The sequence below is a fragment of the Haliotis rufescens genome, unplaced genomic scaffold, assembly GCF_023055435.1.
Source record: "Haliotis rufescens isolate VD_foot unplaced genomic scaffold, xgHalRufe1.0.p SCAF_5, whole genome shotgun sequence".
Lineage (NCBI taxonomy): Eukaryota > Metazoa > Mollusca > Gastropoda > Lepetellida > Haliotidae > Haliotis > Haliotis rufescens.
The window spans coordinates 29,880,889-29,901,575 of NW_025964223.1; the positions used below are offsets into that span (position 1 = coordinate 29,880,889).

At 43.1% G+C, this 20,687-nt stretch overlaps 2 protein-coding genes across 2 annotated transcripts; both read right to left on the bottom strand.

The window, feature by feature from the left end:
• Positions 1-17,765: 17,765 nt before the first annotated feature.
• On the bottom strand, positions 17,766-19,159 carry LOC125373258. The gene is made up of 2 exons (XM_048384259.1): positions 19,090-19,159; positions 17,766-18,850 (listed from the first exon to the last, which is right to left on the bottom strand). The coding sequence occupies exons 1-2, from the start codon at positions 19,157-19,159 to the stop codon at positions 17,766-17,768; spliced, it is 1,155 nt and encodes a 384-aa protein (XP_048240216.1).
• LOC125373196 lies at positions 19,118-20,687 on the bottom strand. The gene has a single exon (XM_048384158.1). It carries the CDS (start codon positions 20,200-20,202, stop codon positions 19,252-19,254), a length of 951 nt encoding a protein of 316 aa, XP_048240115.1. The 5' UTR covers positions 20,203-20,687; the 3' UTR covers positions 19,118-19,251.

The window sequence follows — 20,687 nt, forward strand, 5'->3', positions numbered from 1 at the left end:
ACACTTCCTGTGTATCGGATCAAAGATGATCATGGTGAAGTCCTGCAAGGAACCTTTTACCCTGAAGAAATACAACCTATCTTGAAAACAGACGATGTGTATGCCGTGGATCACGTGCTGAAAAGACGTCCAGGACCGAAACAGGGTCAAGAAGAGGTCTTGGTGAAATGGACTGGCTACCCTGCCAGTTTTAATTCGTGGATCCCTGCAGATCATTTACAGATAAAATAAGGAGCATGCTGTCACTCAGACTCATTCAGAGGGTGGACACACGCGATGACAGAACCGCCACCACCACCGCCACCCCTGCAGAGAAGCCTCTCAGCATCCGTGGGTACCGATGAACCTCCCCTTGCTGCTGCACCACGTCATCACCAGCACCGACACTTACCTTGGTGTTGTTTTGGCATGACTTTACCAAGCAGTGAAGTCGTGTTTTTTGCTCAGATCATTGTGATGTATGGCGTGATCATCATGAGCATGGTACAATTGGCCTTGGATCACGGAGAGAAACACTTGTGGACAGCCCTGCTCTCTACTTCCACCATCCACCTTGGCCTCCTCACCAGTCGACCTCACCCACCAGAAGACTTCAACTTGAAACCTCATCCACCCAGAGTTTTCTACCCTAGCTCATGTCATCATGGCTGCCACTTTTTTTTCGAAACAAGACTTTTACATGACCCTGCCCAGTGATGCCTATCCAAACAACACTGTCAATGCGTATGAAATCAAGTTGCCTTATCCTCTGCATCTGGATCGCCAACAGTGGGAGGTGGGTGTCAGCGAAATTCACTTTCCGATGACATGGTACAACGTCGCCCCACCCTTTGACTGGTTTGCGCTGAACCTCAAACTGAAAAAAGACACCCTTGTGTATGAAAGCGCAGGGAGCACTAAAACCACAGCCACAGTATGGTGTCGTCAATTACGAAAGCAAGAAAATTCCTATCAAAAAAGGCGTCTATTCATATGAAGATTTGGTGAAAACCCTGAACCGTTTGATTCAGGAACATATACTGAACACCAAAAGAAACGCGAAATCTTCAAGTTCCTATTTAATATGGGAAAATGGTTGTGAAAACTGTTGGCTGCTATGGCTCCATTGTAATGGGCTTTAATTGTTTCAAAATGACCCTAACCAGAGTTAAGGGCAGTGAACTCTTAATCCACAGCGCTCAAAGGCACCGACGTTGAAGTCAGTGTGGGGTGGATACGCACGAAATGCATGTGCTGCTTATGCCGCAAACCTGTCCATGAAGATGTTGTCTTTAAAAGCCACGAAAGTGTCACTGTGAATCATTCACTCATCAACGTCAGTGACAATGCCACGACTGTCACAGATCGAGAGAGAGAGAGCTATTGGGCAACTTCAAGCTGGTGAGAGTGTTAAGAGAGTTGCAAACACCTTTAACGTCTACGTTTCCACCATCTACCGTCTGCAGGAAAGATTCCAGACAACCAACAGCACCAGAGAGAGGCATCGTACCAGCAGACACAACGTCAGGACCATCACATTCACAGGTCACATGTGCAAGAACGTTTCTTGTCGGCCAGTGCAACTGCTAGGAACGTCGTTGGAAACCACAGGAGGGCTGTAAGTTCCAACACAGTAAGACGGCGACTTCGTGACAGAGGGCTTCAGTGTAGGTGAACATCACAAGGTCCTGTTCTCACTCAATGTCACCGTCTCCTGAGACTACAGTGGGCCCAAGCACGCTTGAATTGGCGTCATCAGCAGTGGAGAAGAGTTCTGTTCTCTGATGAAAGTCGGTATTGTGTTGGGGGGATGTCAAGTATCCCCAAGATAGTCTTTGATTTGACATGATTGAAGATGGAAAGGTGCGATTCCAAGCCCCTGAAGAAGTAACAATCAATCATCCTCTCATGGGAAATACTGGTGGACCACACTATTCCACAGAAGTGATCATGCCAAGTCCACTCTCGAGAATGCTCGGATTTTTTCAACTACCGCTCCGCGGTGAGGAGGACTATAAAACCTACACAGAGACGCCCGTTACCTTGAGTGCCTTGGCCCAGTGGCAAGAGGGGGTTTCTACTCCCTTGGTAGGTCAGGATTTGATACCGTGTACATTTACACCAACCTGGTCAAAGAGCAAATTGTGGGCAATGTGATGGCCCCCTTGCTGATCTACGTGCCTGTGTCAAAGAAGATGATGCAGGACAGTGTGGTGATTAAAAGCCCTTAGCACATTCGCTACCTTGGACTGCGTCATGGTTCCTTTGACGGTATTAATTTCTATATCATGGACGACACGGGGCGACCTGTGCCATTTCACTTCAGACGTCGCTACTAACGCAGAAGCAACATGTTGGGACAGATCAATCGAGGACAATTCGGTCAGCGTGGGAGTGGCATCAAAGTATACAAAGGACGGTATCATCAACGTGGCAGTGGCCTCGAAGGTATCTTGAAAATGGCGTTGCCTTTCCTTAAATCTGCTGGAACATCGGTGCTCAAGATGGGTAAAAAGATCCTACCCGGGTTGGTGAGTGATATGGTTGCAGGCAAACGCAAATGGTCAGAGAGTCTGAAACTTCGTGGAACAGCAGCCCTGATGGATGTCTTGGAGAAACGTGAGGAGCCGAGAACCCCTTAAAGACGTAAAGTCGTCCCAACCACCACCACCATCACCCACCAGACACAGCATAAAAGGAAATGAAAAATGGTTTAAAGGTCAATCCTCATGAGACTTTCAACCTGACCAGACGTCCTTCAAGGCAGAGAAAAGGGAGAAACATCCTTCATCATGATGCGCCTAGATGCTTGCGAATGTTCAAAGGCCTAGTTGGATCTCTTTACTGTACCCCCTGTGTCCACCTTGGGGCAAGAGGGTCAGTGGATTCGCTGTAGTCCCTTGGCGCCACCCTCTGTGGCAGGACCACTCCAGTTTAACATTTCCAATCCGGTGAATGCTTACATTGATTTAAAACAGTGTTACCTGAGAGTATGTCTACGTGTGACGTAAGATGATGGCACGGATACCATGGTGGGGGTTGACCCCGTATTGACAGTCAACAACGTGATGCATTCCCTGTTTCGCGAAGTGCGGCTGCAAGTGGGACACAATCAGTGCAAAGAGAAGAATCCGTACAACTTCACACACAATCAAGTCACCATGAAGCTGAAAGTCAATGGTCAGGAAGTCCATGGCACGGAAATGAAAAGCGACTTCAGCAACAACAGCGCCCATTTGAAACAAGTCTACATGAATTTGTTCCGAAACACGGGGCGGCTGTGGCGACCTGAGACCTGCGAACTGACTCCCAATGCCTTTACTCATGGTTACACCTTGTGGGTGGTGTATCATGGAACTGTTCTGGGTGAACAATACCTTCCAAATGACGTGCTGGTTTTCTTGGGGAATTAGTCAGCAAAGAGCCAGAGTCACAGGAGACTAATCACAATTTTATTTACAAGAACAATTAACAATTTACAATATCTTAGAAAATAACTGAGGGTGCCACAGAGAGTCGGTACACACTCTGGGCTGTGGGAGAGAGGTCTGCTTGGTAAGAGAGTCAAACCCCTTCTCTCCTAAAACTTAGCTACAGTATGTATTTAACAAAAAATTGAACAATAAAAAGGAATAGGATTGGTTGATACACGATTGGTTGTGCCCTATGCTAAATGAATGGCTAGACAGAGAGGAATACTTAATCCTGTTAATCCTGTTGGACTGGCACTAATCTGGTTGACATATTTACTGGATGCTTTGGAAAGAGATTATGGTGTCACTATAGACGAGGTTGTGTTGGGGCTAATCCTTAATGCACTATAAACAAGCTTGTATGGGGGCTAATCCTTAATGCACTATAGACGAGCTTGTATGGGGGCTAATCCTTAATGAGTCTAAATTGCTGAATGTTATTCTAATATAGGTGATGACAGATTTACTTAAATAAAATAGTTCAAGGTAATCTATAAGACTATGTAGACATATCTTTTGTCTGGGAGATGGGATCTTGATACCTTAGGCTAGCATTTATCTAAAAGCTTCAAATCTATTAAACTATGTAGACGTAACTCGTCTTATTGAATAGTATGTCTAGATGCACTCCCATTACCTTAGGCTAGCATCTATCTAAAAAGCTATAACTGAAACTACTGATATTTTATATATACATTTTACCTGATGATAAATATTACTTGCTAAACTATAATTATATGAAATGATGTATAAATATTACACCATGATAACTCATAAAAGCACTTGATGTGGATCTAATTATTATAAGGATAACTTAGTATAAATGTTATCCCATGATAACTTCCCCACCATCTGAAAATGTTTGGACCCCAAACGTGTAAAATAAAATAATTAAGGCTTAGATGGACAATGTATAAAGTTAAACTGGTAGTATATTAAATAACAATTATTATAGAGTCTCTTTGGTATAAGGAACATAATGTAAAAAGTTCTTTCTGCTGTCATCAGGGAATCTGGATGTGGAGCTGGCTTGTCTTGGCACTCTGTACTGGTAAGGGCCTTGAGTTCCACATCCTGGTTTGAGGTTTAGGATAGTTGGCTGTGTCTATGGAGGTTTTACATGGAAAACAAAGAAAAGAGAGTTAGCATGTTCAAATAATATGTCATATATAAATACTTCCTCAGTTTGTCTGTAATAACTAGAAAATAAAAAAAATATGATAATTATGATGTACAAAAAAAATCAGTACATTATTAGGTACACATGCATTACTAAATGGTGTCATGACCAGGAAGAATGTATTGGCGGTAAATTACACCAAGTATGTAATGGATTAAAAATATCCTTCTATTTTTGGATACAATCATTAGAGTGAGTGAGTTTGGTTTTACGTCGCTTTTAGCAATTTTTTTCCAGCAATATCACGGCGGGGGACACTAGAAATGGGCTTCATACATTGTCGGGACAACCACTTTAACCACCAGGCTATCCGACCGCCCCATAATCATTAGAGACATTATATATACATATGTGTTTATGTGCATATAACAAGTGCATTGATTCGTTTCGCTTTGATTTTCTTTCGGTTCACTGCGATAGGGTTTGGTTTCGTTCGGTTCAGTTGGGTTTATTTTGCTTCGGTACGGTTTGCTTTGCTTCGGTGCAGTTTGGGTTTGATTCGCAGTATGGTTTGCGCCTCGGTGTGGTTTCGGTTTGATTCGCAGTACGGTTTGCTTCGTTTTGGTACGGTTTCGGTTCGATTCGCAGTATGGTTTACTTCGCTTCGGTGCGGTTTCGGTTTGATTCGCAGTATGGTTTGCTTCGTTTTGGTACGGTTTCGGTTTGCTTTGGTTTGAGTCATTTCGATTTGTTTTGGTTCATTTTGGTTTGACTCATTTCGATTCGTTATGGTTCACTTTGGTTGGCTCGTTTCACTTTGTTTTTGAGATTGGTTGATCAGTTCAATGCTCAAAATTTGTTGTGATACAAATAACTCAGATGATCAGGCTGATGCTATTTGTTCTCAACTGGCGAAACTGGTGACCCATAGTGAAAAGACTGGACACAATAAACATAACAAGATACAGCTAATAACTTTTTTGTGTTTTGCACAGTTTATTCAGGAGATTTTGTACCTTGGTCAAGAATATGTTCAGTTGGCAGATATCGGCATATATGGGGAGTAGATCACCGTATGGTTGAGTGGTACCACATTCTGTGTAATTTAGATATAATTCATGGTGGAAAAAGGTGTTGATATTTCCAAAGTCTTTATGTGGAAAAATAACCCTTTTGGATTTATAAATTGGTGCTACCCCTGGATCATATGGAGGATTATCTTCACAGGACCACTTACGGAGATCCTTCCAGCTATCATCAAGGTAGCGCTGTATGAGGTGGGGAGGAAAACTTTCAAAATAGCATGTGAATTGATTAGGATAATCTTTATATGAGACCTTGACATAGCAGTCTCCTTGAATAATTTCAATGCCAATAACCCGACTAGAATAGAGTAAGAAATCAGTACAACGATGTTTGTAGGAAAAAAAAGACAGAATATTTCAAACAAAAACAGAAACTGTTGGAATCAAGCATAGATAATTCTAAAACATTTTGGTCATCGCTAAAAGCCATTAAACAGAATAGATATTGCAAAAATGACATTGATATTCAAGCCTGGTTTGAGCATTTCCAGGAACTGTTTTCAGTTCCATTTAGCCATGACAATAACAATTTATTTGACATGGAATTCATGGAAGATAAATTTGACAGTGTAACAGATGATATTCTTGAATGTCCAATATCTAGAGAGGAAATTATTGACAGCATATCCAACCTTAAAGATAATAAGGCATCTGGAAATGATAATGTGATAGCAGAGTTTTTTAAACATTCCTCAGACATTTTCATACCATATTTGGAACTAATTTTTAATATCCTTTTAGAGAGATCATATTTTCCAGATAATTGGACAGTTGGCATTATTGTCCCTCTTCAAAAACAGGGCGCAACCAGCGATATTAATAATTACAGAGGCATAACTCTCCTAAGTACATTCAGTAAAATGTTTACTTCAATTATTAATAAGAGACTTGTTTTCTGGGCGGATTCTTTGGATAAGATAAGTGAGTCACAAGCAGATTTTAGAAAAGGATACTCCACCACTGACAATGCTTTTATCCTATATTCTATAATTCAGAGATATCTATCAGTGAAACGGGGGAAGCTATATGCTGTATTTGTAGATTTTGCAAAAGCTTTTGACTCTGTGAAAAGGGATAACTTGTGGTCACTTTTTCAACGACATGGGCTAAGTAGCAAAATTGGAAAGTTATTATGCTCTCTATATAAAAATGTGAAGGTGTGTGTCCGGAACAATTGCGCTATATCGGATACTTTTGTAAGTAGCAGGGGTGTCCGACAAGGGTGTATATTATTCTGCTTCTTTTCGCTGACGATATAGTCATGTTCTCGAGCACAATACCTGGCCTGCAAAAGCAAATACATGTATTAGTGAGTTATTGTGACGAGTCAAAACTTACTGTGAATATGGATAAAACCAAAGTTGTAGTTTTTAAAAATGGTGGTAACATATCTAGAAAAGAAAAATGGTTTTACAGAAGGAAGCCTGTAGAAGTTGTTCCATTTTATAAATACTTAGGCTTGTGTTTTACAAGTAGATTAACTTGGTCAAGGAATGCACCTAACATTTCATTGCAAGCCAAGAAAGTTTTTGCAGGCATATTAAAAAGTCTTAGAGTTCTGGACAATGTTACATATGATGTTTATTTTAAAATATTTGATACAAAAATAAGCCCGATGCTATTGTATGGATCAGAAATTTGGGGCCTAGAACATTTGGATGTTATTGAGAAAATACATTTATATGCATGTAAACGGTCCTTGGGGGTAAAATCTAGCACAGAAAACACAAGGTTATATGGTGAATGCGGACGGTTTCCCATGTATATCAATAGTTATTTAAAGGTTATTAAATACTGGGTCAAGCTTTTAAATATGCGATCTTCAAGATACCCGAAAAAATGTTCTAATATGATGCTTCTCTACAACTGCCATGGGAAACAAAATTGGGCATCAAAAGTTAAAAACATGTTATACGAATGTGGATATGGTTATATTTGGTTACAGCAACATGTAGATATGCCACAACATTTCTTCTCCCGTTTGACACAGACTTTAAAAGATATGTACATTCAAAAATGGCATTGTTCTTTGTCCAGTTCTAGAAAAGCAAACTACTACACTACATTTAAGACTACTATTATACTAGAACCTTATCTATTAAGTGTAAATTTACATAAGTTTAGAACAGCTCTTTCTCGATTCTGTTGTGGCTCACATGATCTATTTATTGAAACAGGCAGATATGAAGGTATTGCAAGAGAACACAGACTTTGTAGGATTTGTAAAACTGATTGTACTGAAGATGAATATCACTTTTTATGTGTATGTCCAGTGTATGAAGATTTAAGAGCAAAATATCTAAATAACTATTTCTACCGCAACCCAAACGGTAACAAATTTTGTAAATTAATGACTTGTGATTGTACAGAAACTATTAAAAATCTATCAATGTTCATTTATCATGCCATGAAACTAAGAAAATGTATGAATTTGTAACACGCCCCACACATTGTACTATAGGCCTTTGGCCTCATAAGTACCATGAATAAAGATTGATTGATTGATAAAAAACTCTTTCTATTTTATGATCTACTCTTCGTAGGCGTTTGGGAAAAAACGGATGTGGTTTGACATCTAATTCTATGCATGGTTTGGTGTTGTCTTGCTCGACATTTCCTGACATTGTATTCCCTGACAGAACATTGACTGATTTATTGTCTTGTTCTGATTCCTTTTGGTCTAAAAACTTATGATTCTTCAGTGGGCGTTTTCGTCGTTTTCCTGACATACTTCTTTTGAGGTGAAATTCTCTCCGAATGGAGTCTGGAATGCTGCTGCCATACTCCCATGTGTTTCCCCTTTCTGGATCCTTCCATTTCACTCTGTAGTAGATTTTGCCGTTTGCTCTCTTAGAACTTACAATTGAGTGGATGTCTTACGGATTGAAAACCTGAGGGATATCCTTGGTTTGATTACCTGATGTTGGACTCTGACTTTAAGGTTGTGCCTGGCCGTCGTCAAGTTGTTTTCTGGATTTTGGCTGGTGATACTTACTATTCACTCCTCTTTTCCCTTTGTTTACTTTTTCATTTAGCTTGGTTGGAGCATGATTTTCCTTCGTCATTGTTGTACTGGGACCGGCAGGTTTTTCTGTTGTACTTGGGGCAGGGTTTTTCTTCTTTGTTTGGGTCTTTTGCTTCGGACTCTTGTTGCTGGAAGTACCTGCCTTTGTTTTGGAATTGACCTTCTTACCTTTCTGTTGTGGAGGTGATTGATTACCTGGCCTGGTAAGTTGAACTTGTTGATGGGGAATTGTTGCTGTCAAGCTGAGTATCATTGACTGGTTCCTCGTTGTCATCCATGACTCCTGAATCTATGTTACTGGTGTCATTGAGGTATGGTTCTGGAGGATACTGTGGACGATCAGCAGGATCAAAATATGGCTTCAGATGGTTGGCATGGACCAGTGGTTTGTGTATTTTGTTGTCAGAACTTCGGCGTAGTTTGTAGGTATAATTTGGACCTGTATGGATGATATAATAGCTACCATACCACTTTTTGGTTAATTTGTTGGAAAGGCCTTTTTCAACTTTTTGACAGTAAAGCCAAACTCTTTGACCTGGGGCGAATTCTGGTTCTTTAGCCTTTCGATTATATTGTTCTGAATACACCTCCTTAGCTCGAGCAGTGTTTTCAGCTGCAATTGTTCTAGTGATTTCAAGCTCCTCAAGCAAATCCGAAAGGTAACTTTTGTTATTGTGGCCTAAATTTTCTTTTGGAATTAGTGCTACATCTTGTGGAGCTCTCATTTCTCGGCCAAAAAGCATAATGTATGGGGATTTTTGTGTTGATGAGTTTGGGGCCATCCGATAGGCCATCATGATGCCAGGAATAAAACGGGGGCAATCATTTTGAGACTTGTTACAATAGGCTCTTAGTGATTGATTGATATAAGAAATGAGCCTTTCTACACAGCTGTTTGTTTGAGGATGGTATGGGCTGGTATGGGTAAATTTAATTGCCAAAAGTTCACAAATTGCTTTGATAAGTTTGGACATGAAGTTCTGACCTCTGTGATGACCAAAATGTACTTGTACTTATCTGGTGTTGTTGGCAGGGGACCGAGAATGTCAACTTGCCATCAGGTGAAGACCTCTTCTACAGGTAGTGGACGAAGTGGTGCCTTCTTGCCATGGTAGTGCCTCTTGGTCTGTTGACATACCTCACACGTCTGGACATAAGCAGCAATATCGCTGTACATTTGGGGCCAATAGTACTTAGGTCTCATGGTGTTGTGCATCCTTTCTTTGCCATGGTGGCAACCGCCAAACTCTGAGTCATGGTAGGATTGGAGGACTTGATTCCTGAGGGTTCTTGGGACTGCCAGCTGTTTAATGAACTTGTCTTCATGTCCTTTCTGTCTTTGTGGAACGAATCTGTATAGGATGCCTTCATCAATTTCAAAAGTATTGGCTTCGATAAGAATCTTTTGACGATCCTTTTCATTTGTGGAAGGACATCATCCTCTTTGTAGTCAAAGATTTGGATGAAATCTGGACTAATCCTTTGTAGGTGACGTAAATTTGGATGTTCTTTTATACTTACTTCAACCAATGTGTCTTGAGTAACATCAGCATTTGTAGCATGTAATGCTGCAACAACATTAACTGGTACTGACTGATAATCCTCTTCATATTCACATTGGTGACTGACCAATGTGCTGTCTGTGTGTCTGATTCTAAGTGATTGACAATAGGTGTGCAAATATCCTCAGTCTGAGTTGTCTGTGTGACCTGTGTGGATGAATGGGTGTTGGGCAAGATTGTGGTACTGCTAGTTGATTTGCTTTGCTGAGTTGAAGTTACTGAGAAGACTGTTTTCTCAGCATCTTCTTCTGTCTGATCATTACAGTTAATATTTTCCTCATATTCCCTATGTGAGAGAGCATCGGCATTCCCATTGGCTTTGCCGCTGCGGTGAATAATGTCAAAAGTGTAGGTAGAAAGTTCCAAAAACCATCGTCCTAACCTACCTGTGGCATCCTTGATGGATTTCAGCCACTTCAATGCTATATGATCAGTGTAGACTGTGAATTTGGAATTTGCAAGGTATGGACGAAAGGATCTAATTGCTTCAACTAGGGCTAAGCCTTCCTTTTCTGTAATGCTCCAGTTCTTTTCGCTGCCATGAAGAGCTCTACCACCAAAAGCTATTGGATGTTCATTATTTTTCTCATCTTTTTGACTCAAAACAAAACCTATGCTCATATCACTGGCATCAGTTGCGAGAAGAAATTCTTTGTCAAAATTTGGATAAGCCAGAACAGGTGTATTACTCATAGCATGTTTGAGTGTGTTGAATGCCTGATCACACTCAAGTGACCATTGGAACTTTGGTTTCTTTCCTACTTCAGCCTCTGAATGCTTCTTTAGCAAGGCATTCAGTGGAAGCGCTATGTGAGCATAATTTTTCACATACTTCCTGTAGAAGTTTGTGAGACCTAAGAAGGAGCGAATCTGCTTTTGTGATTTGGGCACTGGAAAGGTTCTAATTGCTTCAATCTTTTTGTCATCAACTTGAACACCTCCACATGATAAAACATGACCCAGAAAAGAAACTTTGTCTGTTGCAAAATTGCATTTGGATGGCTTTAGTGTTAATTTTGCCTGTTTCAGATAGTAAAATACTTGCTCCAAATGTTGGAGATGCTCTTCAAAGTTTTTGCTGTAAATTATCAAATCATCAATGTAGATCAGCGCAACCTTAAAAAGCAATTTTCTTAGCACTTTGCTCATGAGCTGTTGAAAACAAAGTGGAGAATTTGTCAAACCTTGGGGCAAACGTTTGAATTGATAAAGGCCTTGATGGGTGACGAAAGCAGTTTTATGCTTTGAATCTTCATGTAATGGCACTTGGAAGAAGCCATTAGCAAGGTCTAAAGTTGAGAAGATCTTAGCTTGGGCATTGGCGATGTGATCGACAACATCATCAAAAACAGGAAGAGGCTATGACATTGGTAAAGTGACAGAATTCAACTTTCTGTAGTCACAAACAAATCTAAATGAGCCATCACGTTTCATGACTAGGATAATGGGAGCTGAATACATAGAAGTAGACTCCTCGATCAAATCATACTTCAGAAAATCATCTATAAGTTCTTCGGTGACTTTCTGGAGATGAGGAGATTGGCGATATGGTCTACTCTTAACGGGTGGGTGGTTGCCAGTGTCAATGATATGTTGGTGCATGTCAGTCTTACCTAAATCTGCAAGACTCGTTGAAAACATGTTTCTATTTTGTCCCCAAAATCTAAGTAGTCTGTGTCGTTGGTCTGGAGTCAGTTGTGTATTCATCAAATCAAATCCTAACTCTTGTGCAATTTTAACATAATCCCTGGTGTCATTGTCTCTCTTCTCATTGTTTGTGTTAACGGTACTGATGAATGGTTGGTCAGAGTCGATTTCAAAAACAAGAGTCTTTGTCAATGTAACTAAATTTGCCTACAACTGTACCCTTGTCAAGAACCTTTTCTTCTTGGGAGGGATTCATAAGCCTAAATGTAGCAGTTTTGCTTTTCACTTTGGAAAGAGTTCTACCACCTGCTACTTCAGAATGAGCAGTGAGGGAAGCAATGGGTTCAATGAGGATGAGGGAATCCTCTTTGGTCTCTGATAGTCTAACCTTGAAATGAATTTCACTCTGAGGGGGGATGTAAATCTGATCTATTGTTTTTGCTAATCCACTAATCTCTTGCAACTGAATTGGCTATGAAATTGATATATTGCTGTTGTTAAGTATCAAGGAATGACAGCTATAATCTAAGACTGCATCATTGTCATTAAGGAAGGTCTCACCTAGTATCACTGCTTCTGGTAGTGTAGGCAGAACATAGAATCTTTGAGAAAATTCCTGATCCTCAATGACAAAATCTAACACAACTGAACCTAACACTTTATGCAATTCGCCGCCAACACCTTTTACCTGTGGAAAGGGTGAGTTTCCAAGAGTAAGGTTTTCAAAAGCTGTGCTAAGAAGAGCAGACGAAATACAACAAATGGATGCCCCTGTATCTACTAAACAATTTGTTGTTTTTGTGCCAAATTTTGCCTGAATTACACTTTTGGCAAGGGGCGTAACTAAAGACACTGTTGGAATTTCACTTTCAAAGTTACTTTCCATACCAGACATCAATATTTGCCATGACACCTATTAGTATGTACCGTACTAAATTAAAGAAAGACAAGTATTCAACAATGTAATGCTCTACTTACAATATTTGAAGACTTTTTCTTCCTTTGTTGGTGTCTTTGGAGGAGTTGGTTGTCTTTAGTCCAGTGTTGAGGTCAGAGGTAGATGCAGCTTGCTTGTTATTCCATCAGATGATCACAGATGGACATGTCCTCCAATGGGTTCTTGTAGCTGGTTGTAGTTAGTTCCTGGGCTCCGTGGTTCATAAAACGATGATTCTCCGCCAAATTATCATGGAACTGTTCTGGGTGAACAATACCTTCCAAATGACATGCTGGTTTTCTTGGGGAATTAGTCAGCAAAGAGCCAGAGACACAGGAGACTAATCACAATTTTATTTACAAGAACAATTAACAATTTACAATATCTTAGAAAATAACTGAGGGTGCCACAGAGAGTCGGTACACACTCTGGGCTGTGGGAGAGAGGTCTGCTTGGTAAGAGAGTCAAACCCCTTCTCTCCTAAAACTTAGCTACAGTATGTATTTAACAAAAAATTGAACAATAAAAAGGAATAGGATTGGTTGATACACGATTGGTTGTGCCCTATTCTAAATGGATGGCTAGACAGAGAGGAATACTAAATTCTGTTAATCCTGTTGGACTGGCACTAATCTGGTTGACATATTTACTGGATGCTTTGGAAAGAGATTATGGTGTCACTATAGACGAGGTTGTGTTGGGGCTAATCCTTAATGCACTATAAACAAGCTTGTATGGGGGCTAATCCTTAATGCACTATAGACGAGCTTGTATGGGGGCTAATCCTTAATGAGTCTAAAATGCTGAATGTTATTCTAATATAGGTGATGACAGATTTACTTAAATAAAATAGTTCAAGGTAATCTATAAGACTATGTAGACATATCTTTTGTCTGGGAGATGGGATCTTGATACCTTAGGCTAGCATTTATCTAAAAGCTTCAAATCTATTAAACTATCCTCCTCAGCATTTATTCCAATTTTAAAAATTCCCAAAATTCAATATAATTAAGCAACCCCTAAAAGCCTCCTCTTGGGTTGCACACACCACTTTCACCCTTCTCGGAATACACTAAATGGTCTGGCCAGGCCCGTGTGCGAAATACGCTACTGTCGGAAAGCGCACGTTAAATCTTCTATATCAGTCAGTCACCATGGTTGATTGGTATGTAAACAAACAAGAAATTAAACTATGTAGACGTAACTCTTGTCTTATTGAATAGTATGTCTAGATGCGCTCCCATTACCTTAGGCTAGCATCTATCTAAAAAGCTAATACTGAAACTACTGATATTTTATATATACATTTTACCTGATGATAAATATTACTTGCTAAACTATAATTATATGAAATGATGTATAAATATTACACCATGACAACTCATAAAAGCACTTGATGTGGATCTAATTATTATAAGGATAACTTAGTATAAATGTTATCCCATGATAGATGGATCTCACCCCAGACCTTGGTACTGATGAAGGCATCAACTACCCTCGACACACTGGCAAGTTGGGTTTGGAAATCCAGTTTGGACAAGCTCTCGAGAACCCAGTCACCCTCATCTGCTATGAGGAATACGAAAATGTTCTGGAAATAGATCCTTTCCGGAATGCGATGATGGTATAAAAAGAGCGGCAACAGACAGTCATGCCACACTTTTTTCTCCTCCTACAAGGGACCATGGATGAATCATTCGGGTTGAGCACCTTGGATTTAGAAGCCATCGTGGCTGATGACGAACCACTTCATGCCATCTACCGAGGCACCCTGGCCAGTGATGACTTTGCCAGACTGGGATGGCAACAGGATGACCCCTTTTACCCCAAAGCCTACACGGTCAACACAGATTCAAGCGATCAACCTGGCACACACTGGGTGAGCATCTATCGTCAAGCTCCTGGATCCATGGAAATGATGGATAGCTATGGACTGTATTCATTACCCCTGTTTAAAGAGACTTTGAATCGCATGGGTCAGATTCAACAACGACGGAATACAACCCCCTTACAACATGGATACAGCACGTTGTGTTGGGTGTACTGTCTCTACATGCTGACCTATCGCGTGCGTGGGTGGATACGTCATAGATACGTTGGACTGGAAGGACACCGCCAAGAATGATGCCACGGTATTAGCATGGTTTCATACCAAAGTGTCTACGCATTCCCTACATCAAAAGAACCAACCTTTCTGCCCTTATTGACCTGACACTTGTTCACTGAACCTACGACCACCTGACTGTCAACGTTCCAGTTTGAGGAGTGTACATACGTTCACTGCATGGTAGGAATGTACATACGTTCACACCCAAGTGACAAAGTTCCTGTTCACTGCCTTTTAGGAGTGTGCAAATGTTCACGCCCTAGTGGCAAAAAAGAAAAAAATATTCATGTTCACAAAAATCACAGGGACGCCCCTAATCCTGTGGCTTTTGTTTTGTTGTGTTGGTTCATGTGAGCGGGGGATTAAAAAGTTGGAAAAAAACAATGTGTTGTGTTGTCTTTTTCTAGGATGGGAATCGCCACCACCACCACTTCTTTTTTTTAAAAAGAAAAAATGAACATAAAGGATTTTACATGCGCTACTTTAAATTTTGATATTTTCATATTTTACGAGCGCTTCTTCTGGAAGTGACGTCATCGTACGGCCAGAGTTATCTCCCCCAGGTCCTGTTTCCGATGCCCCTCAACTACTGTCGGGCATATGAAAACACGTTGCAATAATACTTGGTTTGGCACAAGTTTTGTGTTAATGTTGGTTTTCCGACTTTGGTATCCTGTGCACAGTTTATCCCGCGATATGCCAAGGAGAGGCACGGGCCACCGAGCCGTGGATGCCCGTGCCTATAATAAAAACAGAAGATGAGATTGGGTTAAATGGCCGAGGGTGTGCAGGTACTAGTGGGCTACTTAGCTGCTAATTGTGTATACCAAAATGCTACCGTTGCCATGGCCACGCGCGTGGCCAACGGCAATTGCAGCTAGCGCTGCTGGCCTGAGACTGCTACCGCTGTCCGGCCCCCACGGTAGCATATTTAACCGCTACCATTGCTTGGCAACTCCCATGCTGCCAAAAGCAGCTCCACGCTGCTGGCTTAAGTCAGACTACTGCTGCCCGGCCCCAGGTAGCCGGCCAAAGCAGATCCCACTGCCGGGCCCCATTAGCAAAACCATTGTGCGGCTCCCATGCCGCGGACCCAACTGTCAGCTACCGCTTGACAAGACAACGTATGTTATTTTACGATTCCCCAGCTGAAAAGTCGGGAAAGACAAGGTTCCCACTGAGAAGCAGGTAACCCCGGAAAGGTTCCCGCTGAAAAGCAGGTAGCCTTAAGCACGAGTATTAATTTGGAAGCAAGTTAATTTGTTACTAGCAGTGTAGCCCACAAGAACCCCGCACACCTCGACATAGTTTATTGTTGAGACAGGTATTGCATATATACATATATACAGCTATAAGGAAGTCATGTTTATTTTCATATATCAGAATCGTTTAAGAGTATGTACATATATACAAGCGCCCTGAAAACCTATTTTACATATGTACAGGTTTATTTACATATATACAATCCGCTCTGCTGGTACCTGTAATAGAATAAACGCTGAAGAAAAGAAGTGATTAGCATTCCTGGTGAAGAGGACACGTCAGGCTGAAAAGGAAAGAAAAAGGAGTGGCAAGCTGGGTGGGTGGGTGGGTGGGAAAGCGATTAGATACAGTGACACACGTGTGTACTTGGGGAAGGGCTGTTCGCGAATGATGGACTAACAAAGGGCGGGATGATGCTTGCGCGGGATTATTCCCCGGGCACGGTGCCGAGTGGTGGCCCGGGGTGATTGAGTTACGGGGGGTGATTGGGTTACAGACGTAATTAGCCCATGGTTTGGATACGCGCGATAAAGTCATTTAGTAGTTAGTACTAAATGTAATTATCCCGCGATATGCCAAGGAGAGGCACGGGCCACCGAGCCGTGGATGCCCGTGCCTATAATAAAAACAGAAGATGAGATTAGGTTAAATGGCCGAGGGTGTGCAGGTACTAGTGGGCTACTTAGCTGCTAATTGTGTATACCAAAATGCTACCGTTGCCATGGCCACGCACGTGGCCAACGGCGATTGCAGCTAGCGCTGCTGGCCTGAGACTGCTACCGCTGTCCGGCCCCCACGGTAGCATATTTAACCGCTACCATTGCTTGGCAACTCCCACGCTGCTGGCCTAAGTCAGACTACCGCTGCCCGGCCCCAGGTAGCCGGCCAAAGCAGATCCCACTGCCCGGCCCCATTAGCAAAACCATTGTGCGGCTCCCACGCCGCGGACCCAACTGTCAGCTACCGCTTGACAAGACGACTTCCGCCGCCGGGCCCATATACGTGGCAATTGTTTGCCCCAACGTATGTTATTTTACAATTCCCCGGCTGAAAAGTCGGGAAAGACAAGGTTCCCACTGAGAAGCAGGTAGCCTTAAGCACGAGTATTAATTTGGAAGCAAGTTAATTTGTTACTAGCAGTGTAGCCCACAAGAACCCCGCCACAAAGCACCAGAGTGCTACCCCACACCCTCGGCCACGCGATACGCGGAGATAGCATTGTTGCCCGGCTTGCCTATGTACTGAAAGGAAACACAAACCTGTGGAGATAACAAGCGCCAGGGCATGCAATAAATTGTCCGTAAACACACACAGTCCTTTGTCACTGAGGTGGACGCCCTCCCAGGCGTACCATGTCTTGTCTGATGCCAGGATCTGGGGATGTGGCACCATTGTACCGCCGAGCTCTTTGACTCGGTTGGCCAGTCGACTGTTGATTTTCTTCCGCATCCCCTCGATCTTTAGTGGGTCCCTGGCATCGTGCTAGTAGCGCCTGTGCAGCATTGAGGATACGATGATCTTGGTGTCAGGAAGCTGGGGTTGTATCCGAAGGATTGATGCCACCATGTCAAGGTAGCGTCAAGTCCCGTGTAGTTCCATCCGTCACCCACTGGGGTGGCCATGCGCCGTTAAACCATTTGCCCTGCATGTAGGCCCCAAAGCCGGCGCCACCCGCTGCGTCTGAAAACAGCTGGAGGAAATCGCTGTCCACCCATAGTTGGTCCTGAAACACTGAAATGCCTTTATAACTCGTAAGAAATGTTAACCACATTTGTAGGTCTTCCTTGACCCAGCTGGTAATCCTAATGTGGTGAAATGGTTGCTTACCTTTGCTAAGCAGATCGGTTAGCCTGCGGCTGAATGCCCTTGCCATTGGTATAGCCCTGCACATAAAGTTAAGCTTGCCTATGAGGGACTCAAGGGCCCTTTTTGTGACCTTGATGTTACCTGTTGACAGGATGTCTTGGATTTCCCTTGTTGCCTCCTTGATCTTGGACTCTGGAATTCTGATCTGCATTGCAATGGTGTCGATTTCTAGCCCTATGAATGTCAGTTTGGTTGTGGGGCCCACTGTCTTGTCGTGCGCAGTAGGAACCCCAAGCTGTTCTAGTGTATTCACGCATCCGTTGAGGTTGTCTGAGCAGTGGCTGGTGCCTGCTGTGCCCCCCGTTAGGAAGTCATCCAGGTAATGCATGATCGGACACGTTGGAAGATGCGATTGCATGCACCATTGCAAGAAGGTACTAAACGTTTCAAATATGGCGCAAGATATGGAGCAGCCAAATGGTAGGCATTTATCAAAATAGAACTCACCTTCGAATCTGATGCCTAGCAGCTCGAAATCGGATGGGTGGACTGGTATAATTCTAAAGGCCGACTGAATGTCGAATTTTGCTAGTAGTGCTCCCTTTCCCAGTTGTTGAACCATATGGGTAGCTTCATCAAATCTGGCGTACACAACGGAGCAGGCCTCTGTGTCTATGAAGTTATTTATAGATTTACCCCTGGGATAGGATAGATGGTGAATTTGACGGAATTCCTCCGCATGCTTACCCAGGTGCTGACCATATCCTGGCTGCTTCTTGGGCACCAGGCCTATTGGGGATACTTGGAGGTTGTCTAGGGGGGGTGTCCTTGAAGGGGCCCGCCATCCTGCCAAGGTCGACTTCCTTTTGTAGTTTTTGTTTCACATAGCCTGCCGTGTCTTGGTGCGTGGCTGATCGCAAGTTTCGTGCCAGGCGACCCGTGCGGCTTCCCTGGAACTCGAGCTTAAAGCCAGAGCTAAAACCTACCCATAAATAATTTGCATCTCTGTAATTGACCCTAGCATATTGGCGTAACCAGGGTGCCATTTCATTGAGATCCACGGGGGAAGGGGCCATTGAATTTACCTGCCTTGACGGCTGGTTTTCTGTTAGGCAAAAGGCTGATTGGGCTTGTATGGGGTCGGTTGGACCCCATTCCCTCGAAAGCAGGTCTTAGAGCTATGGGAATGTTTGCCACACTTACCGCATTTGTGAGTGTACTTACAGTTGACCCTGCTACAGACAAATTTATTGAAATCCCAGCATACCTGACTGGCGATGTCCCCCTGTACGCGTGTCATTGCGCCCCGTCCGCCTGATTCTGGTTGTAGTACCGGCTGTGTTACCATGTACTTTAGCCACAACTCCCCGTCGATGTTGTCCCAGCGTCGTGAGGGGTCCCTTGACATTCTGTGTCGGAATTGTTGGTCGTAGGTTGACCAGGCATCCCCCCCCGAATCGAAGTGCCGCCGTTCTTATGGTTTCCATGTAGGACAGCAACCCCTGGGTTGTGCGGACCTCGGAGTGCCTACTAACATATATACACATGAAACTGTGGAAAGCTGAAGTCCAGCTTGCCAGGGACAGGCGCTTTGGTTGCTGCTTTATTGGTTTAAAAATTACCTTACCTGAGGAGTCGTACGCCATGGAAATCTTACCGTCCTCGTGACTTCCCTCGGTGTTTGGTAGGATTGTGCCGAGGTCGACATACTCGCCACGCCAGATTTTTTCCCTCACCGTTTGTTTGACGTGCGCGTCTATTCCGTCCGCACGGAAGGAAAGGGAATCCCCGTATCCTGCGATGTGATTGGCTGGCCAAGCCGCGTCACCGTCGGCCTCGTTGTAAGCATCGGGGATTCTCCCTATGTTGGGCGAAATGGCGGGAGAACTAAAACCAAGCCTTACCTGTTGGTTTGCGCTAACCGGGCCGGGCGCTGAATGTTCCAGCAACTGGAGTATTTTTTCCAGTTGCTCGTTTACCTGGGTAGCCGAGTTGGCAGCCTGCGCGGCATTTACAAGCTGCGCCGATTGTACGTTAATTCTGTTGCCACCTTCGATATTTCCGTAATTGGCAGACTCACCATCAGCTGTTGCCTCCTGTACAATGTGTACTCCCGGGGTTTGTCTTCTGGTTGTCCTGGCCTGCTTGGCTCCCCTCACAAGCTTGTGGTTGACGGCTGCTCTTCTCTTGGGAGGCATCACGAAAGGTCGAGGTGGTGAGTTGGTATTCCACAAGCGTAAAATTGTCCCGAGGGTGAAGTTCGAGAGTAGAACGGAATAAATGCGATACGGCGAGTGCTGGAATAGGTGGTATTCAAAGCATAATCGGCGAAACGGTCGCGATTGTGTAAATGCGATACGGCGAGTGTTGGAATAGATGGTATTCAAAGCGTAATCGGCGAAACGGTCGCGACTGGGTACCAAGGAAACGTACAAAGCGAAAGCGATTAGATACAGTGACACGTGTGTACTTGGGGAAGGGCTGTTCGCGAATGATGGACTAACAAAGGGCGGGATGATGCTTGCGCGGGATTATTCCCCGGGCACGGTGCCGAGTGGTGGCCCGGGGTGATTGAGTTACGGGGGGTGATTGGGTTACAGACGTAATTAGCCCATGGTTTGGATACGCGCGATAAAGTCATTTAGTAGTTAGTACTAAATGTAATTAAAGTACATCACATCAC

Coding starts and splice junctions, on each gene's coding strand:
- LOC125373196 (XM_048384158.1), bottom strand. CDS start 20,202: ATGCCTCCCAAGAGAAGAGCAGCCGTCAACCACAAGCTTGTGAGGGGA.
- LOC125373258 (XM_048384259.1), bottom strand. CDS start 19,159: ATGGGGTCCAACCGACCCCATACAAGCCCAATCAGCCTTTTGCCTAAC. Junction 18,851..19,089: donor AAAACCAGCCGTCAAGGCAG/GTAAATTCAATG, acceptor CGACCTTGGCAG/GATGGCGGGCCCCTTCAAGG.